The following is a 24,298-nucleotide window of genomic DNA, read 5'->3' on the forward strand; positions in this document are numbered from 1 at the left end:
TATTACCATTTTCGCCAGTGGTAATGGAGTTGAAATTAATGCTGCTTTCACATTGTCTAAAAGTTTGAGACCCGGCATTTTGAAACGGTATTTAAAACGGTATATTACCGTTTTAAACCCCTTTCACACTGCACATTAATACCGGGTCTCAAGCAGGTTTGCATTGTGAAAGCAGGACAGACAGTAGCTATAAGACAGCATAGTGCATATATAATGAGCGGCTCATTACATATGCACTGCGCTCTCATAGCTACTGCCTGAGTCCTATATACTGGTTCAGAGGCGTTCACACTGTATAAAAAAATGGCTCTGAACCATGTAGGACTCTTTTTACCCATTTGCAAATAAGGGTTATCACACTGCAGCTCTAACCGTTTTAAAAGGCTAAAAAATCGGCAATATACCAGTTAAGAGCTGCAGTGTGAAAGGGGTATGGGTAATGTCCCTGCAGCCCTCATGAAATCTCTAGATTAAGAATTTTAAAATTGTGGATCACAATGCCCAGTGAGTGTGCAGCTTTAAAAGTAACAGTAATAATGTAATTTAAGTAGAACACTGTTCTGACATTATAGGACTCATTTTGCCTTTACAGCACAAAATACACATCCCACCACCCGCTGTGCTGGCAGGCCGCTCAATCCTGATGATCGCTGCTGTCAGCCTATCGGCGGCGGGCCGCACAAGTGCAATTTGGAATGCTTTCAAAAGGGGCAGGGCGCTGCAATAAAGCTGATAAAGGGGCAGGGCTTGTCGCCCCACGAAAAGAAGCTAGCAAAATGGAGGGGCCGAGCCAGCAGGAGGATCTCTGTTGAGCACAAATGTGCAAAACTAATTTGCATGGGATGTGATCTATCCCAGTGACAGCAGGATTATGTAAAAACCGGATCCGGACTAAACCCCGGACTGCCGGAACGGACATCAAAATCTGCAGTCCGGAGCTTATAGTGTCCCGTCCGGTTGTCTGGAGGGTTCCCTGTGATAACTATCACCAGGGACATGGGGAAGGGGAGATTACAGCCTCCCCGTTTGGTCTGGACCGTCCGGTTTTCGCTACATGCCCGGACCATACAGGGAGGCTTTATTCTCCCCCTCCTCCACTCCCTGGTGACAGTTGTCACAGGCAGCCCCCCCAGGCATGACACCTCCGGACAGGACACCCCCCGGATCGGACGCTACAAGCTCCGGACTGCAGAATTTGATGTCCGGTCCGGCGTTCCGGGGGGTCTTGTCCTGGTCTGGTTTTTACCCATACCCAGTGACAGCCCATCTGGCTTCAGTCTCATACCATGCAACTGCATCTGTTAAATGGTAAAACATCAGTTTAATTTGGTTTCAAATCTTTAAACAAGGGTGCTGTATGCTCTTTCTAAGTGTTTAGACTACAGATAAGGTTAAAATATTTAATATATTTGATGATCCTATGCCAAAAGAAGCAAGGGTACTTATGTAGTATCTGGGCTGCCGATTTTTTGATTGTATGCCTTAAGTTAAGGCATACAATCAGATGCGATGCGATGCGATATCGCATCGCATCGCATCCGATATCGGATGCGATGACCCGATTTTTCCATAGGAATCAATGTTAAAATGATTCCTATGGAAAAATGGGTCCTTTTCATACCCCTACTATCCAAGTGGGCATGGAGTTGGATATAAACCTGTGGCGAGCGTAGCGAGCCACCGAGCCCGAAGCGTGGCGAGCGAAGCGAGCCCCGCGAGGGGACGGTATTCGTCCCCTCGCGGGGCTCGCTTCGCTCGCCACGCTTCGGGCTCGGTGGCTCGCTACGCTCGCCACAGGTTTATATCCAACTCCATGCCCACTTGGATAGTAGGGGTATGAAAAGGACCCATTTTTCCCATTGAATTCCATGTTAAAATGGACTCAGTCCATTTTAACATTGATTCCTATGGAAAAATCGGGTCATCGCATCGAATCGCATGGTCGCATGCGATGCGATGCGATCTCCCGATCCGACCCGATTTAGAAATCGGCAGCCCAGATACTACATAAGTACCGAAGCAAGTTTATCTTTGAAATTCCACAATTGTAAATTGATTTTTTTTTTTTTGGTAGCGTATATACTGTAGATAGTTCTGTTCATGTTCAAATATAATGCAGCTGAGCTTGCATATTCTTGGCCAAAAACTGTCCTTAAGGCTTATGCAAAAAAAAAAAAAAGTGACATACCATATAGTATTTGAAACCTTCCCTAGACATGCTATTAGCGGCAGTAGCGCTAGAAGATGGTCAGCGAACACATGATTTCTGTTTGCTGTGTATATGTGTCATCTACGGAAATGGTGCTGACAAATGAGAGCTCCTCTGGACAGCATAAATATATACAGTTTCAATGTTTAAAGTGCCACAATTGCTTATACAATCAGAATCTTCATGTAACCTATTTTTAGAAGTGAAACACACACATGAAAGCAATGTCCTGCAGAAAGTATACTGGACTATAAGGTCCTTCTGTGTGTTTATAGAGATGCAAAAAAATTTAACTTTGTCATGTTACTGAGAGTTAAAAAAACAAAGGTTCCAGGGTCTTCTGAAGTACAGTATGTAGAGGTATTGATATATACAATAGGAGTGGGTATTTTTGTTTGGCAGTCACAATGTTGATGGTGAGTTTGTCGTTGAGTGATCGAGCAGTCTGTCGACAAGGTGCTAATGTCATTCAATGCATTTTAACCGCAATAGTTCCAGTGCTTGAGGTTGCATTAATACAACGGTTGCATACTTTGACAAACTAATTGTTGATACTCTGAGGGTAGTATTCACTGAGGCTGATTCGCCATGTTCTATGGCGAATGTCTGCTATTTTCGTGCTCTAAGGTGAATCTTTTTACTGCGAACAGTGAATGACGGACAATTCGCCGTCTGATAGTCACTGCAAGTTGCTGTGGTTTTTCAATGTGATTCGCCGTGAGTGTATTCAATGATCAGATAGCGAATTACTTTCTAAGTGTGTGTCACCGCTGTGTGTCACCGTGTAGCAATCGCCATCTTTTTATGGTGAACTGGAATGTGAACTTTTAAAATAAAGGTTTATTTTTATTTTTTATTTGGTGTCAAAAAATCAAAGAATATTATTATGTGAAGGGGCATGCTATTTTTATTCATGTGCTTTATTCATGTGCTTCTGCCCCACAGTGTCCGGCGCAGGCAGGGAGGCTTCCATCTTCCTGCCTGCCGCCGGCTCCCTGCGGCGTTCGCTGCAGGGGTTAAGAATTGCCGGCAGGGGCAGTGAGCCCCTACGGCATTGAATACAGTTACAGGGAGGGCTGGCAGTGAATGCTCCAGCCCTCCGGAACACGGCGACTGTGCAGCGAATCCTAAACAGGATTCACTGCACATGCCAAGTATTCTCATTGAATACTGCCCTTAGTGTTGGAAACTTTAAAACATTCCATAGAATAAAAGGGCTTGAAAGAACACCTACCTAAAAGAACTTGGATGCACCCAGAAAACTTCATGTCCTATAATAATGCCTACTCCAGAGGTGGCCGGCCCACAGTCTGGTGGTGCATGTGGCATTTGCTTCCGATTACCAGCTGCAGGTGCTCAGGGCGTTGTGATAGGCATATTGGTCCCCAGCCGTTTACTACCAATTTACATTCTTTGCTTTTGATTACACAGAGGAGGTCTGTGGGCATGGCTCTTTGTGGTACAATATGTAGGGGATACGGTCATTAGGTCTACAGCAACTAGGTCGACAAGCATTGGGTTGACATGGGTCAAGGTCGACATGTGCTAGGTCGACAGTCAAAAGGTCAACATGGGGTTTTTCACTGTTTTTTTGAGCCAACATGTGCCGACAGGCGGTATTTCATGCCCTACCATCCACTTGGGCATGGTGGGTGAATAAAATAGTGTGCCTTCTGCGAGCGAGGGGATGGGGTGCACTTCAAACTGTTTCCATGTCGACATTTGGGTAAGAAAACTGTGAAAAACCCCATATCGACCTTTTGACTGTCGACCATGCCCATGTCGACCTAGACACGTCAACTTTGACCCATATAGACCTTCCTGCCTGTCGACCTAGTGGTGTCGACCCAATGCTTGTCGACCTAGTTGGTGTAGACCCTAACAGCTCACACCCATATGTAGATATCTTTGTGTCTTAGGAGTAAGTTTACTAAGTAGTGAGTTTGTGATATTATTTTTTTTTTCCACCAGCATACTTGGACATCAAAAATATTAAACAAAGCCCATAGACACGCTGATTATTGTAGTATTTAGATAAATAAACCACACAACCCCCATCCCACGTCCTTGTTGACTAATTTACACTAACAAAATGTATCCAATTTTGTCCTCTTCAGTCAATTTGGTATCCTTAATCTTATAAAAACAAAAAACTATGCTATGGCTTCTTCCATAGCCCAGTTTCAAATGAGAGGTCAAAGAAGGATAATCTCCGTATTAGTAAATGGGGCCTGACTGATTGGTAAGTGCATACCAGTTTCAACGCTGTGGTTATTGCAAAATTTCAGGGGATCCCCATGTGTTTCCCTCTTAGTGACTAGATTTATTTTCAGATTTGGTAACACATTCAGATGTATGTTTTCCACTGGTATCAACCCTGTTTCTGGGCCTGTCCTAGATCTTACTATTCATTTGGTTCCCAATAAGGGGAGCCATTTTGTGAACCATTTACACTGAAAGCAGATAAAATGTCTCCCAGCTGTGCTGTATCTATAATAGTATTCTGTGAAGCATGTAGTTTCAAAATATGGCATTATATAATTTATTCCCATACATCTTCTTTCCCATTTATTATTTTAGAACAATTATTACAATCTATTGAAATTGGTCACTTTGATCTGCTCCCAAGGAAGTAAGCAACTAAACATGTAACTTCTTGTTTCATCTAATACTCATTGTTGGTATGTGCACATTGCAAAGATGAGATAAGAATAGAAACAAAGGAAGAACCATCATTTATGCAGAAGAAATATAATTTTATAAGTAATAAGGGGAAATGGCATTCAGATGAAGATTTGAAATATTAAGTATTAAGTGTCATGCTTCTTAGAGTGTATTTCTTAGAATATTTTCCTTATAAAGGAACCATGGTTAGATGCCAGTGCTTGCCGCACCATGTCTTACAAGCGGGCCCCATCCATTAGATGCTTGAAGCTTACATCTTACGAGCTGGATGAATTTCCTTACTTACAAAATTGTAATTCATAAGTCTGTAATTCATCTTGTAGGGCGTACGAATGATTGGGTTCGTATGAAATCCCAGCAGTCAGTATACTAATGGTCAGGATCCTGACCGCGACATCCCAATAGTCAAAATCCCAATGGAACCCAGTAAGTACTTTGGTACTTCTTTACTTTCACGGCGCCACTAGAAATCGCGGGCATCGCGGCCATTGAATGCACTAAAAATCGGGTGCGACGCGACCGACGCGATGCCCGCGATTTCCCATAGGAAACAATGTTAAATTTCTCAATTGACCCGATTTTACTGTTCAATGCCTCAATTGACACGATTTTTCCATAGGAAACAATGTTAAATGGCCCACAGAGGCCAAATAGGCACCCTCAAGTGTGAAATGGCCCCCACAATTGTTAACGCCACCCCACGATCAACGTCAACCCGAAGCGTGGCTAGCGGCGGCGGTACGCGTCCTCCGACCTTTTCATACCCCCACTATCCACGTCGGCGTGGAGTTGAGAATAGAATAGTGTGGCGAGGGGACGCGGATACCTTCACAGGTAAACGCGTCCCTTCGCGGGCTTCACAGGTATCCTCGTCCCCTCGCGGGGCTCGCCACGCTTCGGGCTCGGTGGCTCGCTGCGCTCGCCACACTATTCTATTCTCAACTCCACGCCGATGTGGATAGTGGGGGTATGAAAAGGTCGTAGGACGCGTACCGCTGCGCTCGCCACGCTTCGGGTTCACGTTGATCGTGGGGTGGCGTTAACAATTGTGGGGGCCATTTCACACTTCAGGGTGTCTATTTGGCCTCTGTGGGCCATTTAACATTGATTCCTATGGGAAAATCGTGTCAATTGAGGCATTGAACAGAAAAATCGGGTCAATTGAGAAATTTAACATTGGTCCCTATGGGAAATCGCGGGCATCGCGTCGGTCGCGTCGCACCCGATTTTTTTAGTGCATTCAATGCCCGCGATATCCTATCTGTCCTAATCTAGTGGCGCCGTGAAAGTAAAGAAGTACCAGTACTTTAAATCAGGCCCCTAGCCATCCCCTCCCACAGCCCATACCTAACCTGCCCCACCCCTGAGCCTAACCCACTTCATAGTGCCTCTAACCCTTTACCCCCTGTACTTACTGACAGGATACGACAGTGTTTTAATTGTCAGGATACTGACCACACCTCCAAATTATTAACCATTGTCTTAAGAGACACAGGGAGGTAGGGGTGGCTTTGAAATCTGTATTAACATGGCTTATCTTCTCATGCTGACACCATTGTGTACATTTTAGCCCACTGGTTTGGGCTAATATTCTATTATACTGATAGTCTGGTATAACATTTTTAAATGCTCATTAACTGCAATCTCTTGTAGAAGAGACACACATGGGAAAATGAAATTAAGTAGATTGGAAGTAAAATTAGGTTTATACCTTTTTGATCTGGTCATTTATCGATATTGAGTATCCAAAATTGTAAACCTCATTAGTTTAATGCTTATCAAGAAATAAACTGAAATCCTGGCCCCCGGCTAACTGAAGTCACCTGCTCTACACTGAATCTCTAGAGGCCCCCATACACTAGGGCGACTTGTCCTTAGGACAAGTCGCCCCCGACTTCCCCCTGAGCTTCCCCGGCTGCTCCCCGGGGGAGCTTGATTAGATTGGCACTTGATGTGCCATTTTTTACATGTGATAAATCGTCTCGATTTATCACATGTAAAAAACCCGGGGAGCAGGGGGCTACAGAGGTGGGAGCAGGGGGGCTGGGGACGCTGCGGGGGACAGCGTCTGTGCGAGGCGGTAGAGGGAGCAGGGGGGGCTGGGGATGCTGCGGGGGACACAGGCGGCATAGAGCCGGGCAGGGGGAGCCGGCCGGGAGCTGTCAGTAATGAATAAAAAAAAAGCCCATACAATGAATGGGCAGCCTGTGATTGGCTGCTGAGCGCTCGCTCAGCCAATTGCTGACTGGCTGAGAGAGCGCTCAGCCAGCCAATCACAGGCCGCCCATTCATTGTATGGGCTTTTTTTTTTTTTATTCATTACTGACAGCTCCCGGCCGGCTCCCCCTGCCCGGCTCTATGCCGCCTGTGTCCCCAGCCCCCCCTGCTCCCTCCACCGCCGCGCCGCCCCACTAGGTCCCAAGTCGGGTGGTCGGACGTGCAGCAGGTCCGACCACCCGACGCAGATCCGATGCGCACGGGACCGCGCATCGGATCTGAGGGGACATCAAAACTAGCCGATTTTGGCCAGATCCGACTGATCTGGCTGAAATCTGACCAAAATCGGCTAGTGTATGGGGGCCTTAGGTCTTGGCCAAACGATTTATTACACCTAGATGTGAATAATCTTATCAATGGACCTACTTTCCCTGCCTTCCCGGAGATTCAGGCTAAAATTCACTTACAGAAGTTTAAATGTTTGCAACAGAGGCACCTTCACTGCAAAGTTAAGACTTGCTGACTTGTCCACCTTTATCTACGATTATGTTACTCTGCTTGGCGCATGTTATTGAATGATGGATCCACTTTATTAACATCGATCAAGTGTGTATGGGCGATCTGGGCTGATGGGGATTTTTCCGATGTCAGAACAAATCCCTGTCGCTCCAGTGTGTACCCACCTTTAGGCCGCCAGGTCTTTGGCAGTTTGTTTTATTGTGTATTGACTGTAATTGCCCCTTTGAATTCAAGGGCTAAAAATGTGGAAGACCTGGTGGTTTTGAAAAGCCCAACATAGCAAATTTACGACAGTGTTTTAATTGTCAGGATACTGACCACACCTCCAAATTATTAACCATTGTCTTAAGAGACACAGGGAGGTAGGGGTGGCTTTGAAATCTGTATTAACATGGCTTATCTTCTCATGCTGACACCATTGTGTACATTTTAGCCCACTGGTTTGGGCTAATATTCTATTATACTGATAGTCTGGTATAACATTTTTAAATGCTCATTAACTGCAATCTCTTGTAGAAGAGACACACATGGGAAAATGAAATTAAGTAGATTGGAAGTAAAATTAGGTTTATACCTTTTTGATCTGGTCATTTATCGATATTGAGTATCCAAAATTGTAAACCTCATTAGTTTAATGCTTATCAAGAAATAAACTGAAATCCTGGCCCCCGGCTAACTGAAGTCACCTGCTCTACACTGAATCTCTAGAGGCCCCCATACACTAGGGCGACTTGTCCTTAGGACAAGTCGCCCCCGACTTCCCCCTGAGCTTCCCCGGCTGCTCCCCGGGGGAGCTTGATTAGATTGGCACTTGATGTGCCATTTTTTACATGTGATAAATCGTCTCGATTTATCACATGTAAAAAACCCGGGGAGCAGGGGGGGGGGGGGGGGCTACAGAGGTGGGAGCAGGGGGGCTGGGGACGCTGCGGGGGACAGCGTCTGTGTGAGGCGGTAGAGGGAGCAGGGGGGGCTGGGGATGCTGCGGGGGACACAGGCGGCTTAGAGCCGGGCAGGGGGAGCCGGCCGGGAGCTGTCAGTAATGAATAAAAAAAAAAGCCCATACAATGAATGGGCAGCCTGTGATTGGCTGCTGAGCGCTCGCTCAGCCAATTGCTGACTGGCTGAGAGAGCGCTCAGCCAGCCAATCACAGGCCGCCCATTCATTGTATGGGCTTTTTTTTTTTTTTATTCATTACTGACAGCTCCCGGCCGGCTCCCCCTGCCCGGCTCTATGCCGCCTGTGTCCCCAGCCCCCCCTGCTCCCTCCACCGCCGCGCCGCCCCACTAGGTCCCAAGTCGGGTGGTCGGACGTGCAGCAGGTCCGACCACCCGACGCAGATCCGATGCGCACGGGACCGCGCATCGGATCTGAGGGGACATCAAAACTAGCCGATTTTGGTCCGATTTTGGCCAGATCCGACTGATCTGGCTGAAATCTGACCAAAATCGGCTAGTGTATGGGGGCCTTAGGTCTTGGCCAAACGATTTATTACACCTAGATGTGAATAATCTTATCAATGGACCTACTTTCCCTGCCTTCCCGGAGATTCAGGCTAAAATTCACTTACAGAAGTTTAAATGTTTGCAACAGAGGCACCTTCACTGCAAAGTTAAGACTTGCTGACTTGTCCACCTTTATCTACGATTATGTTACTCTGCTTGGCGCATGTTATTGAATGATGGATCCACTTTATTAACATCGATCAAGTGTGTATGGGCGATCTGGGCTGATGGGGATTTTTCCGATGTCAGAACAAATCCCTGTCGCTCCAGTGTGTACCCACCTTTAGGCCGCCAGGTCTTTGGCAGTTTGTTTTATTGTGTATTGACTGTAATTGCCCCTTTGAATTCAAGGGCTAAAAATGTGGAAGACCTGGTGGTTTTGAAAAGCCCAACATAGCAAATTTAGCCTCTAGTCTCTGAGCTAAATTCTATAGGGCCCTTAGGAAGCCTCATGAGTTGGCGTGAGAGACATTTCTGGGACAGTATTTACATGGCGAGGACAGGCAAGAAATGTGAGCAAAGCAAACACAGCTTTCAGTCACATGTGTGTGAAAACACCTGAAAGCTTCTATATAGGTTGAGTATCCCTTATCCAAAATACTCGAGAGCAGAAGCAATTTGGAGAACTGATTATTCCATATTTCATAATATTTTTATATTTCAATGAGGTATCTTGAGGACTGACCCATGTGTGAACACAAAATGCAAAATGTATGTTGTGTAAACACCTCACACATAAAATTGACACAAATATATTTTATTTGTGCATGGAACAAGGTTTCAAAACATGAAACAAAGTGTGTACTAAGTTATGTCAGGCACTGAATTTGAATCCTAAGCATTTACATATCATGTCTCCGGTAGTGCCAGTTACAGATGTCCCCCGTAGTGCCAGTGCATATCATGTCCCCAGTAGTGCGTTTTAGAAAAAGGTTCATTCCGGAATCTATGGTTTTTGGACTAACAAGATAAGGGATACTCAACCTGTATAATTATATGGTGGTGATTTAAAAAAATAAATAAATTGGGTGCCCATTAAAGCAATTCGATTGTTGTTCTTTTCGGCTGTCCATTTAATTTTTAAGCACTCAAAAGCATTGGGCCCCTAAACCGGACTAAAATAGTGGCCACAATTTCTGCTAGCCACCTGAGGAATAGGGATGTCAGTCCCTGGACCAGGATGTGTGGGATCCTGGGATTTAGGGCATTTTGGACTGGGATTTGAATGACGGAATTTGATTGCCCAATCCCAGAATCTCAGAATCGAAATGTGCACGCACTTCATCCTTTTCTACCAGGCAGTACTGAGCACCAGCAGCGCTCAGCTCAGGTGCAGCCCAGCCAACACGTTGTGTGCACTTGCAGCATAGTGCTAGAGGTCTCGCACCTAGTGGCCGGCACCTACGAAACCATGAAATCGCTTTTTGTCATCCTGTTGACTCTTTGCCCAATACTTGGTGCCGCTGACCCAAATGAACCATTAAATGATATTACTGCAATCATGTAGATTAGAATGTAAATATTATTTACTGGACTGTTAGTGTGCTGGGGTAATTTGTCTTTTTTGTTTGGGTTTTTGTCTAGACAAGCACCTGTAATGGACCAATAAATGGATTTGAGCAATTTGCCGTTCTTGTGTATTATCACGATGTTACCGCATCCTAAGCTCTGTACTAGTTAGTGCATGTTTTTGTAGTGTTCATTCTAGCACTCGCCATCTTTGAAAACCCATGCAGTTCCTCTCCCCTGCCTGGGATGTCGCTTTCTGCTGTAGTGCTTCTAGCACAGTGTGGTCTGTATATCAGCTCTTATATGCAAACCAGACCTGTGCTAGAAGAACCACAGCAGACAGCGACACCCCAGGCGGGGAACAGGAACTGCATGGGTTTTCAAAGATGGCGGGTGCTAGAATGAACACTATTTCTACATGCCCTCACAGGAGATGAAAATTGAATTCCAACTAGTTATAGTTAATTTGGTGCATGATTATCATCTGTATGTGTTTGAGTAATTTTTCAACATGATTTGGCATTTAGCAGCTGTGGTCTCACTGTGGATGTTTTTGTAAGTAAATTGTTATTGCACACATCAATATGGTGTGTTTATATTGTGTTTCATACTATGGTGCTACAAATAGAATCTCTGTTAAGGTTCCTTGAGTTCCCTATAGTGTGAGTAGAACCAGTTGTTTCCAGTATAGAGAGTATGTACTTTGTGCAGACTGTCTGTGCTATTTTAGTCTGCTTACACAAAATGGTTTCCTGAGTACAGTATGTTCAATGCATCTGAACAAGGTGTGGTGACTGACCTTAATCATGTTTTCCACACAGTTTATCATATAATGTGCTTTCTGAGGGTAACAAACTTCTTCTTTACTATTGTATATTGCACAGGCACTATAATTGCAAACAACCCTTATGTAAGATTGATACATATTTAGTAATGTTCTGCGCTTTCTTCTGTGTCTGGCACAGCTTTGGAACACAGGAAGCTGTGAGCTGTGTCATGGATTCATTATATAATTTTTTCTAGTTCTGAAGTCATAAACAATCCTTGAACTTTGATTGTAGCCCTTCCTCTTTTCTGTATTGATCTATAACATTTATCACACAATGGTCAACATTTACATTTCAGTATGTTGGTGGCCATTTGTTTACTGTTAATCCACTGTTGCATGGAATGTGTCTTGCTTCCCGTTAATCTGCTTGACTTTTATTCACTACAAGAGTGACCGCATAGTTAGGTTACCACTGTTGAGGGGTTATGGTATAAAACATAGACTGAGTCATGGTAGACAGTCATATGGTCGACATGAAAAAGGTTGACATGCTTTTTAAATGTTTTTAGGGTGTCTATGTTGACAGAGGTCGACATGGACACTGTCTAAGTGTTCCGCGTCCGCTCGCCATCCTTCTGGCACACTATTTTATTCTCCCACCACGCCCTAGTGGATGGTAGGGCATGAAAAATACCACCTGTCGGCGCAAATTGAAATGAAAATTTTGTCAAATAAAATGCATGTCTACCTTTTTCATGTCAACTTTTTGACTATGTTGACCTTTAGACCCTGTTAACATATTTAGTGGTCATTCTAGCACCCGCTATCTTTGAAAACCTATGCAGTTCTTGTTCCCTGCCTGGGGTGTCGCTGTCTGCTGTGGTGTTTCTAGCACAGGTCTGGTTTGCATATTAGTGCTGATATACAGACCACACTGTGCTAGAAACACTACAGCAGACAGCGACACCCCAGGCAGGAAAGAGGAACTGCATGGGTTTTCAAAGATAGCGGGTGCTAGAATGAACACTAATATTGTGTGTCGACATTTAAACCCTGTCAACGTTTTGACCCTGTCGACATTGTGACTGTCGACCATATGACTGTCTATCATGAGTCAGTCTATGATCAGTCCGGATACCTGTTGAGGTTTTTTGCCACCCACCGCCAGCGCTCTTCCAGCACCCGATACATTATTGCATGTGTGACATTGGGTACTGGGGAACACTTCAGATGCTTTGCAAAATCAGATCACAAATGTGTATGGGCACCATTATGATGCTTATACACTTGTGCAATCAGATGCAATGTGATTTCCCATAGCATCAGATTGCATCTGAAGTGCTTTTTCCAGCTGCTGGAAGAGGCTGGTGGCAGGAGAGCTGGTGGGTGGTGGTAGTCAGCGGAACGGGTGTCAAAATTTGAAACCTTTTTATTTATAAATAAAATATATAAGACTGGGTTTCCCTCTGATTCAGATGGCCATCCACCCTTTCTAAATGTTTTTTTTTTTTTTTCAAATTATGCCACCAGCTCCTCTGACTACCACCAGCCCTCCTGCTGCCCGCCACAAGCTTTACTATACAGCACCCTGCCTCGCTGTCTACCTCCACCGCAGATGGCATTGTGAGCGATCGCATGTGATATTTGATCGGCGGGACCGTGCATCGCATCAGGAGACACATGTCATTTGTTGCGGGGATTTATTGAAATTGCATGCAATATCTCATGTGTATGGGTACCATTACTGCTAGAATCTGGTCGCCCTTCTGCATCATAAGTTGCAAGTGTGTAGCATAGGGAGAAATGTTTCATTCTGCTGGGTTAATAGTTGTGCTACCACTTAGCAAATCGTGTTTGCGCCGAACTCTTACCTTGCTGGAGGCCAGAGGCTGCATACAGCTGTTTCTCTCTTGGCTTCTCTGTTCCTCTTACAACTGTGCCTGAAAATGCAAGACCAATCACAAACTGCAATGAAGAGATTGTGGCTTGTTGATTGGCCTGTCCCTTGTTAAGCCATGGAATTTGGGCCATCATGCAGCCAAAAAAACATTGCACACAATTTATGAGGCAACATGGTCACTCAGATAAACCTCTGAGATTAAGTTCATATACACTTCTATATGTTATGCAATGTGTTTCATAGTTTGCTAATTTTTTTTTTTTATTGAAAGCCCTCCAAACTGAATATTATTTTTATTTATATTTTAACTAAGTCATTTGGAGGAGTCCTACGCCTGGGCGGTGGTGGAGCACTCAGGGAGATTGGTCCGTATAGTGCAGGCTTCTCCAGACCATTTTCAGATGCGAAACGAAAAATGGCGGCGGTGCACCTGCCTAAGTTGACATGCTCTAATGGCAGTAGTCCACCTTAATCATTGCGATGGCAGTTATTTTTGCGATGTGATAGTAATTTCTACTGTGTTCCCAAGTTGGGCCTTTTCGTGCCTTGTGGCCTTGACCTGTGCTAGGCCGCCCCCAGCATGTAATAGCATGCAGTCGCAGTTTTGTAATAATGCCACTGTATAGGTCAGTGGTCAGGGAACTCGGTCCTCATTACACCACACAGTGCATGTTTTGCAGGTCTCCTCACAGAATCACAAGTGAAATAATTAACTCCACCTGCGGACCTTATAAAATGTGTCTGTGAGTAATTAGTACACCTGTGCACCTGCTGGGTTACCAGCAAAACATGCACTGTGTGGGGAAATGAGGACCGTATTCCCTGACCACTGGTATAGGTGATTGGTACGGCATCATCTAGAATTTGGAGTTCTGTTCTGGAAGCAATATCTCCAGAAGGATATAAATACATTAGAGACTGTACAAAGAAGGGCAACTAAAACGGTTCATGGCCTACATCACAAAACATACCAAGAGTAAAAGATCTTAATATGTATAGTTTGGAGCAGAGAAGTTTAAAGTGGGGACATGATGGAAATGTTCACATATATCAAGGGTGTTCCCAAGGTCCATGCGGGAAACCTTCTTCAAAGGAAGAGAAGTATTACAGCACAAGGACATGCACTGAGAATGGAGAGAGGCAGATTCAAGGGAAATCTGAGATGGAGTAATGGATGGCTGGATTAGCCTCCTATCAGAGTTGGTAGAGACTATGCGATTTGGGCACGATTTTACCCAATTCCAATGTCCAAATCGCATGTGTATGACATCCTATCCGCGGTCCCGTGCGGATCAGATTCTGAGGTCAGACAGGCTGCACATAAGATGCATCATAAATCTTATATGCAGCCCGGAGCAGGGCTGGAGGATGCAGAGAGGCGGATGGGGGACCCTGCGACCCGACGCAGAGAGGCGGCGGGCAAATTTAAAAAAAAGAAAAAGAAAACTCATACAAATGAATGGACAGCCATTCAATTTGTAGTACTATATTCTTGTCTTATTTATTGGTCTCCAATAATGTTGTACTTCTAAGTTTATTTATGCAGCATAATCAGTAAGATGATGTTTAAAAATAATATACTGTGGTCTTGAACATCATTGTGTAATATTTAGTGTGTGAAATTTCCCATACTGTGGCAAAAATAAATAAAAAGAACTCAACCCTAAATTTTTACTTAAGAAATCAATAAGACTATGGGGCATATTTATTTAGCCTGGTGAAGTGATAAAGTGGCTGGTGCATTAATGCACAATCAGCTGTTAACGGTCATTTACAGGCTGGGTTTAAAAATTACAATTAGGAGCTGATAGGCTGCTGCATTAAAACTGGCCACTTTATCACTTTACCAGGCTTTATAAATCTGCCCCAAAGTGAGAAAAATGTAATGTTTCATATCAATGTAAAGTGACAATCCGAAACAGCATATTGCACCTTGTCAGCATGGCAAATTTCATAGAGGTGTGCACTACTGTAATTGGCTTGTGTGAGCAGCCGGGCATTGCTGTAATGTCTGATGTCCCTTCCCACAGAATTTATTTGTTCAGTATTCAAATATTTGTTAAATATTCAATAGTTGTTCAATATACAGATGGAGCGCCTCTAAACCTTGCCCGGGGATCCCCCAGCATGCCGGTGCAGAGACGCTCCATCTGACTGGAATGCTCGTGCGTCTCACACGCACGCTCGTCCCAGTTTCAGGATGGCGCCGCGGCATCCTGCCCATCTCCACTTCAGGGAGACGGGCAGGGTTAGGGGGGGTGGCAGGGCACTGGGGGAGGCGAGGGGCACTGGGGGAGGCGGCGGAGAAAGCTCCGTAGCCACGGGGTGCGCCTGCCCCTGGCGAGAGCCAGCCGCTGGCGATAGAATTGCTAGCCCCTGCAAGAAAGAGGCTGGCTCCATCTGTATTTAAATATCTTTAACAACACCTTAATCTGACAATATTTTCAGTGACTGCATGTACAGAATGGGGGAACGGGTGATGTCACTGACCAATATTGTGAACTATGTCAGTCAGTGTATGCACTATATAGTTCTTCAAGGGCTGCACCAATGTAGTTAGCCACATCGGCGGGCACGGTATTCACCCAGTTTGTAACCAGCATTGGAAAGGTTGAAAAATCAATCAATTTTGCAAACAGTGGTTAGCATTTCTGTCTAGCTTACTGGAGCCATGGGTTTGGTTTCTGCTGATTTACGGTCTGTGCAGAGTTTGTTTCCTCTATATCAGGCATGTCCAACGTTGGCCCTCCAGATGTTATGAAACTACACATCCCAGCATGCATTGCCACAGTTTTGCTATTAGAGAATGCTAAAACTATTGCAAAGCATGCTGGGATGTGTAGTTTCAAAACATCTGGAGGGCCAACGTTGGACATGCCTGCTCTATATGATCTGGTTTGCTTCCATGTTCTAATACTACAGCTAATTACCTTAGCTGTATGTGTTTTGTTTACCTGTAGAAGGTAAAGCTGGTTGGAAGTCGACTGCGGTAGAGACTCATATTCCTGAGTAATGTTATCAGAATGTACAGGTCTGCTGATTTATGTTGCTGCTATATAAATACATTAATATAAGGAATCTACCATTGCCAACATTGCAGTGCAAGTTTCCTGAGTAGAGCAACCACTTAACATGATCATAAAGTAATTTATAGTATGTAAAATACTTTCTGCCCATTGCCATACTCCCTAGCCTTTCTAAAGGTGCCCATACCTGGTACAATAGGCGCCGTGCGTTTTGAACTAGATGCAATGCAATCTAGTTCAAAACGTACGGAAAGCACATACTTTATGTGATGTATGATGGTATGTGCGCGGGAGCACGCATCTCATTGCACCTGTCTGTCGCACAGTGTGTGGCCGGCATCCCAGTGCAATTCAATTGTTTCTGTCAGTGTTGCGTGCCCAACGATAGTCAATGGTTGCTGCAGACCGGTATGATGATGTTATTTTGCAGCCACCTGAGGTGGCAAGCAGAAAGTTGGTGGAGCAGTAACAAGGACATTAGACATGTGTAGCGGCATACAGGGCTAAACTTGGTCTGTTTGAGGTCGACAAGCACAAAATAAAATCCCCAATGGAATATTGACCAATCCATTGAGAAGTTACATTAACAAAAACATAATATGTATTTTTTTCTTTTTGTCTTATGTAGGACATGGTAAAACATCACGAGATGCTGCTTCAGTGCGGGCCACACATCCTATTCCAACTGCGTGTGGAATATACTATTTTGAGGTGAAAATTATAAGTAAAGGAAGAGATGGGTGAGTACTCTGCAAAATACAAGATCAAAGAAAGTTCATCTTCATAATGGTTTTCATCTCTTAAAATGCATTTTTCTCAGCATGTTGTATTAACCATATTTCTTTCCTAGTGTAATATACTATGTGTGTATACTGTATCCTACCTACCTACATACATACCTACCTACATACATACATACAGAGCTGTGGCCAAAAGTTTTTGAAAATGTTGCTTTTTGCTGCTTTTAGACCTTTTGTCAGATGTAACTATGGCATACTGAAGTAAAATAACAAGCATTTCATAAGTATCAAAGGATTTTATTGACAATTACATAAAGTTTATCCAAAGAGTCAACCCTGGCATGCTGTCAATTAACTTCTGGGCCACATACTATCTGTTGGCTTCCCATTCTTGTCTAATCAAAGCTCGTAGTTTGTCAGAGTTTGTGGGTCTTTGTTTGTCCACCCATCTCTTGAGTATTGACCACAAGTTCTCAATGGGATTAAGGTCTGTGAAGTTTCCTGGCCATGGACCCACAATTTTGATATTTTGTCACATAGGTATCACTTTTTCCTTATGGCATGGTGCTCCATCATGCTTAAAAAGTCATTGTTCGTCACCAACTTTTCCTTGATGGTTGGGAGAAGTTACTCTTGGAGGATATTTTAGTACCATTCTTTATTCATGGCTGTGGTATTAGACACAATTGTGAATGAGCCCACTCCCTTGGCTGAGAAGCAACCCCACACATGAATGGTCTCAGAAGGCTTTACTGTTGGCATGACACAGGACTGATGGTAGCGCTCGCCTTTCCTTCTCGGGGTCTGATCAGAGAAAATGACTTGACCCCAGTCCTCAGCAGTCTAATATCTGTACCTTTTGCAAAATATCACTCTGTGCCTGTTGTTGTTTTTCCTGGAGAGAAGTCCCTTTTTTTGCTGCCCTTCATGACACCAATTCCATCCTCCAAAAGTCTTCACCTTAATGTGCATGAAGATGCAGAAAGACCTGCCTGCTACCATTCCTGAACAAGCTTTGCACTGGTATTGGTCCTATACCACAGCTGAATTAACATAAGGAGATGTTCCTGGTGCTTGCTGGTATGTTCTTGAGCTCCCTGAAGCTTTCTTCACAACTACTGAACCTCTTTCTTTGAAGTTCTTGATGATCCAATAAATGGTTGATTTGAGGTGCATTCTTACTAGCAGCAATATCTTTACTTGTGAAGCCCTTTTTGTGCTAAGCAATGATGTCTGCACAAGTTCCTTTGCAAGTATTCATGGTTAACAAAGGAAGAACAATGATTTCTAGCACCACCCTCCTTTCCAAGTTTCCAGTTTGTTGTTCTAGCTCAATAAGCATGACAGAGTGATCTCCAGCTTTCTGCTAGTTTTAATTTATTTAACAGTTTCTTATATAGCACAAACATTCTCTGCAGCGCATTACAGAGAATATTTGAACATTCACATCAGTCCCTGTCCCAGTGGAGCTTACAATCTATATTCCCTACCACATGTACACGCGCACACATTTATTCTAGGATTAATTTGTCAGGAGCCAATTAACCTACAGATATATTTTTGGATTGTGGGAGGAAACTGGAGTACCCGGAGTAAACCCACACAAGTATGGGGAGAATATACTAACTCTGCATAGTTAGGGCCATGGTGGGTGTTGTACCCATGAACTCAGCACTCTGAGGCAGTAATGCTAACCATTACACCGTCCGTGCTGCCCATTCTTAATGAGAGAATCGCTGACATGACATGATGTCAGCAAGTCCATTGATGGCAGGACTGACATGCAGTGGAAATGTTGTTTTTGGGACTAAGGTCACTGTCATGATGTAAAGACTTTTCCATTAATTGCAACTCATCTGATCAATCTTCATGACATTATGTAGTATATGCAAATTGCCATCGTAAAGCGTGAGGCATCAGACTTTAAAAATGTAATATTTGTGTCATTCTCAAAACTTTTAGCTGTGCGTGTTTTTATCAACATGTTGTATTAACTGTATTTCTTAATAAGTGCAATTCCTGTATGCTTGTAAATATGTATACAGTTATGTGTGTGTGTGTGTGTGTATATATGCATGTGTTTTTTTTTTTTTGTTGTTGTTTTTTTTTGCAGCATGCTGTATGAACTATTTTTATCTTCTAATATATATAATATTACAAAATAAGAGATTAGAACATTTTGTAGTTAATTGTGTTTCTTATAATGTAGTCTGTGCGGATTAGGGTGTCCTCCCACTTCAGCCCCGCAATGCAGTGGAAGCCAGACCGTGGAGATTATATACAGGAATTCACTGCCACTCAATGCAGGGACATTAAATCTGTCTACTTCTGTTATATAGAGCAGATTGGTTAGCTTTTATTCTGCTCCAGTGAATAGGGCTGGACAGATTTAGTCCTCCTGCGCAGTGAGCTGCAGCAGCTGCCTGCACATTAATAGCATAATCTGGCTGCAAGCTCCAGGTAGTCGCTGTGAGGGGAAAGTGTTACATGTCCTGTAATCTAGCACAACACTCGCCTGTTACATTTTAAACATGATGATGTGACAATGACCATGAAGCAGCATAATTGTGTGTTACCTGATTGCTACAAGGGGAAAGAAGGACATCCGATTTCTGTTTTTGTTAATTAGTTTTGTCTCTGGGTTTTCATCCTTTTCAGGAAATCTTATTTGTTAACATAGACCTTGTGCCTTAGCGGGTATTTTATTCTTGGGTATTCTCAAAGCTGGCATTGTCTCAGTACTATTACTACTACATAGTTATTACTGTTTTGCCACCAGTTCAGTAATACCCCTTTTACACCACCACAAAAACCCAGGTTTTTCCATCGTGGACCCAGGTCAGTTGAGGTGTAAAAGGGGTTAACCAGTGTCCCTTTACATGAAACTTCTACCTAGGTCCTGACCAGGGTAGAACACTGGCAGGACCTGGGTAGAGAGCAGTGTAAATGGGTACGTTGGGTCATCCGACCCGGCTCCCATTTACAGCAATAGGGGAAGCCCAACCGCTGGACCGCAGCGTCCTGTGGTCAACATGGAGGTTGGGCGGGGGCACACACAGCCCCCGCTGCTGTCTGCCATACTCTGCAGACAGCAGCAGAGACAGGGAGGAGGTGAATGGATGCCTGTGTGCGGCATATATTCAGCTCATGGACGGGGGCTGGGGGGTGTACAGGGACGAGGGCAGCCCAGCAGCTTACCTTGGTGATGATCGGCACTCCTGGCAGGGTGATCAGTAGAGACAGAATTATATGGAACAAAAAAAGCTTGAAATATACATGCAAATATGCATGAAACATACTTAAAATATGCATGAAAAGTGTTAAAATATGTTACATTAAATAATAAAAATGTAATTTTAACTTATTTATTTAAAAACCGGCATACAATTAGTTTCAAATAAACCTAAAAAAATAGGCCCACAGCATCTGCAGATGTCAGTATGCTGGCTGCTACATCATACTGCAGCGTCCAAAGCTCTTCTTGCATCAACTGCACGGACCCTCATCTCCAGCTCCGATGGATCAAATGTCAGCATAGTGTGTGAGGGCGACGCAGTGGAAGGCTTCCTCCCTGCGCCGCATACTCACTGTGACACAGCATTTTCTATGTGCCGCGTGATGTCACAACCCTTCGGCCCGCCTGCTCTGCTGCAGAAGTCTGTCTCTTGGTGTAAAGTACATACAGATAGTGGTAGATGCTCAAATTAGTTCAGTAAAACTTTTCAGGTGCATGCAAGGGAGGGGTTAATACTTAGTAAGTAACAAGACATTGGTTCCCCCGGCACACTGAATAGTTTTAGCAACCAATCTTGAACACTACATGATAATAGAATTCAGAGATATTGGTTACATATACCTGCGCAGGTGTATGATATGCCCCCAAGCCGCGTCAAGGCTTCTCTGTATATTGGGGGTCCCTAGCGCTATATCTAGGTGCAGGGTGTGGCACCCCAAAAACTATCATAAGCTAGGAGGCCCAGTGCGGCATGCCAGTGAGATACTAAGTGTTAATAATTAGTGATAGGAAGCCAAAGCTATACATAAAGAGTATAAATGAAATGTAATTAAAATAAGAGACAGAGTGTTAGTGAGGGAAAAGTGTTAATAGAATGTAAGGGCATGCCGCACTAAAGCCACCCAGCCCAACCAGTCCAGGGGCACCGCACCCCACACCACTATTACCCTAAATTGGATCTACAATTAGTCAGCAAGGAGCCACATGATAATGGCTCCTTACTTGGTATATCTGAACTAAGAGCTACCTACCTTGGAGCAACCCCAGACTACTCCATGTGGCATATCAGGACCTGCATCTCCGCCTAATGCAAGCTTGGTGTAAAGTCCCAGGCCAGGGGCAGGCAAAGGTTCAGGAGCTTCGTAATGGCATCCGCCCTGACTGACTTTTATCAACATGGATTGGCAGCCTAGAGCAGTGTCAGACATAGCGTACATCCAAGGTTCCCCACTCTGCGCACATATTGCCCCAGCCTGCACACTCTACCACTACCTGGCCAGCAGCAGCAGGACAAAGCAGTGCTGTGACTCGCGGGTGGGAAGAGGGCTGGGCCTAAAATATGCACCATCACTAGATTTTAGGTAAAATATGCAATAACTAGTGAGAATGTGCAAAATATGCAAATGCATATAATCCTGTCTCTAGTGATCAGCGTTCCTGGTGCTTGGAGATGATGTCTTCTCCAAGCGACGCCCCCGTTTACACTGTGGGTCGGCACCGCCGTGTAAACGGTGCAAATTCCGGATCCGACCAGGCTTGGACCATGCTCCACATATCGGGCCAGATATGGGATTTGGGTGTAAAAGGGGTATTAATAGGCATGCTATGTACAGAAGTAGCCATGCACATCTATCCTGTTGGCCCGCCATCCTGGCTTCGTTATTGGGCCATGAGAACTGTCCTGTTATGTTGCACTAAAGGTCCATACACACTGGGCGATATTGCCCAGCGTGTAAGGTGACCGATGATGAGGATATCACTGGGTTAAAACCGCTCCATGCATACACAATGAGCGTATTCTGCACGTTTTATAGTGATTTTCCCGGGGGGGCGGGTGACTTTCCATAGCAGGACACATCAGCAGATGAGTGGCTGGGCTGCTCAGGCAGTTAGGGTTAGGCTGCGAGGAGGGGAATTTTAGGATGTGGACGGTGTGATTAGGTTTAGGCACTTAGAAGGGGTAGTTAGTGTTATGCTAGGGGGAGAGGGGTTAGGTTTAGGAGGCTGGGTACTAAGGTTAGGTTTAGGCAATAGCAGGGAGGGTTGAGGTCAGGCTGTGGGGAGGGTTAGGGTTAGACTGCTACAAGGGAGGGTTATTGTTAGTGGGGGTTGGGCAGAGGAATGGTAAGTCGGGATTCCCTTATTTGGGATACTGGTGTCGGTATTCTGCATCCTGACTACTGGTTGTCCATATGTATCCCAGACATGCAATTTTTTGTTCTGATTTATACTCTGATTTATACTCTGAAGGGGTGTCTTGAGTTTCATTGGTGGTGCACACTTACCAGCCAGATTCGGTAGTTCCTAAATCACAAGTTTTACTCCTCACTACTATGGAGTGTGAGGCAGATTTTGCAATGTACATGGACACATTTTGCTATTTCATATTGGCAAATTGTGTCCACTGCGCTGTATTACATTCCCCCTATGTGTTCTTCAGTCACATTCCACATTTCACATTGTAAGAAACTGTCCTGTGTTTACGCCGGAACCGTAGCTGAGAGTGGAGATTTGCTGCTATTCATATTACAGTCCAAATCATTATGTCACGATCTGTACTTGAAAAATTCAGTGTGTGACGAACACTACAAACATGTTAAATCTGTTTTTTTCTTTAGATCGTTTTTTTTTAAAAAGCCACCAAAAATCAATGTTGTGGTGTTTTCATCTGTGCATTTTGTTTTTCTAATAAAAGGCTGTAGATAAAGCTTTCTCTGGGTGTCTTCCAAGGAATGAATAGGCATATACTGTTCTACTGCTATCAGTGGGAGCCAAAAACAGAACTGCCTCGTCAGCCTGATAATGTCCCTGCTGCGTTCCTATAGATATGACAAGTGCACCAGTGTTTCACATTCCATGTCTGTCACTGGCCCAACACCTATGTGTTATATTTCTTATTATTTGTCTTTTAATAGAATACATTTCTGAGTGTCATGTGTAGGATTTATCCCACCAACTTCAGGAGTTATTGTTACTGACTATATAAAATATGCTGACATTTATATAAAACTGTCTGTGTGTGTGTGTTTTTATATATATATATATATATATATATATATATATATATATATATATATATATATATATATATATATATATATATATATATATATATATATATATATATATATATATATTTTTTGTTCACATATGTGTTAGGAATAGAAAAGTAGTTGTCGAACTCCTATTTGTTACCATTCACCTATCTCGACCCTTATATTTACATCCTGGAGCCACATTAGGCAGTAAATGGCATTTGGAAAGCGGGCGCTACAAAAGCCTATCATATGGTAACCACTCCATGCATACAGACATAGTCAAAGGGGTTCAATTGTTCAGATATTACTCCAGAATGGGGAAGAAATGTGATCAAACTGACTTTGACAGTGGAACGATTTATCTCCGAATCAGCTGATGTCCTGTGATTTTATTTCAAGAAAGTCTCTAGAGATTATAGAGAGTAAAATGCAGTGAGCAATGGTTCTGTAGGAGAAAACACCTCAGTGAGAACTGGTACATGTAATAGGAAAGGTTACTGTTATGCAGATAACCAGGGGTTACATTGGTGGCATGGCTGAGCATCTCTATATATCTCGGATTCCATGTGCTATCAGACGATCGCCGCACAAAACAGACTGTAACAGGATAGTCCGATGTTCCCCATTTGTTTGTTCGACAATAATAGGGCTAATAGTATACCCCTATCAGTATTTGTTTTCTAAATATGCTCATATACTATAAGCAGTGTCAAAATAAAGTTGTATTTGCTTTTAAATCTGATAAATAATGCTGTATTCACACTGCCATTGTGAACAACACAGCTTTTACCCAGCAATTTAGTGGCGGGGTCTGTAGTGCCAAACCCCGTTCTCACTGCTAGGCAAATTCCTTGGTGAAGCAGTTCTACACTGTAATTTGCCATTTAACACAGTTTTTTTTGCAGTGTAAACGGGTAAAAAGCAGGGTTGGAGACCTGGGAATTT

At 43.9% G+C, this 24,298-nt stretch overlaps 1 protein-coding gene across 1 annotated transcript in view; it reads left to right on the top strand.

Moving 5' to 3' along the window:
- The window catches only part of RANBP9 (RAN binding protein 9), a 72,384-nt gene that overhangs the window by 12,179 nt on the left and 35,907 nt on the right, over positions 1–24,298 (top strand). The window contains exon 2 of the mRNA XM_083187894.1: positions 16,969–17,080. Within this exon, the coding sequence (XP_083044020.1) occupies positions 16,969–17,080 (112 nt within the window). The remainder of the gene's footprint in view (positions 1–16,968; positions 17,081–24,298) is intronic.

This window comes from Crinia signifera, chromosome 5, assembly GCF_055691185.1.
Source record: "Crinia signifera chromosome 5, ASM5569118v1, whole genome shotgun sequence".
Lineage (NCBI taxonomy): Eukaryota > Metazoa > Chordata > Amphibia > Anura > Myobatrachidae > Crinia > Crinia signifera.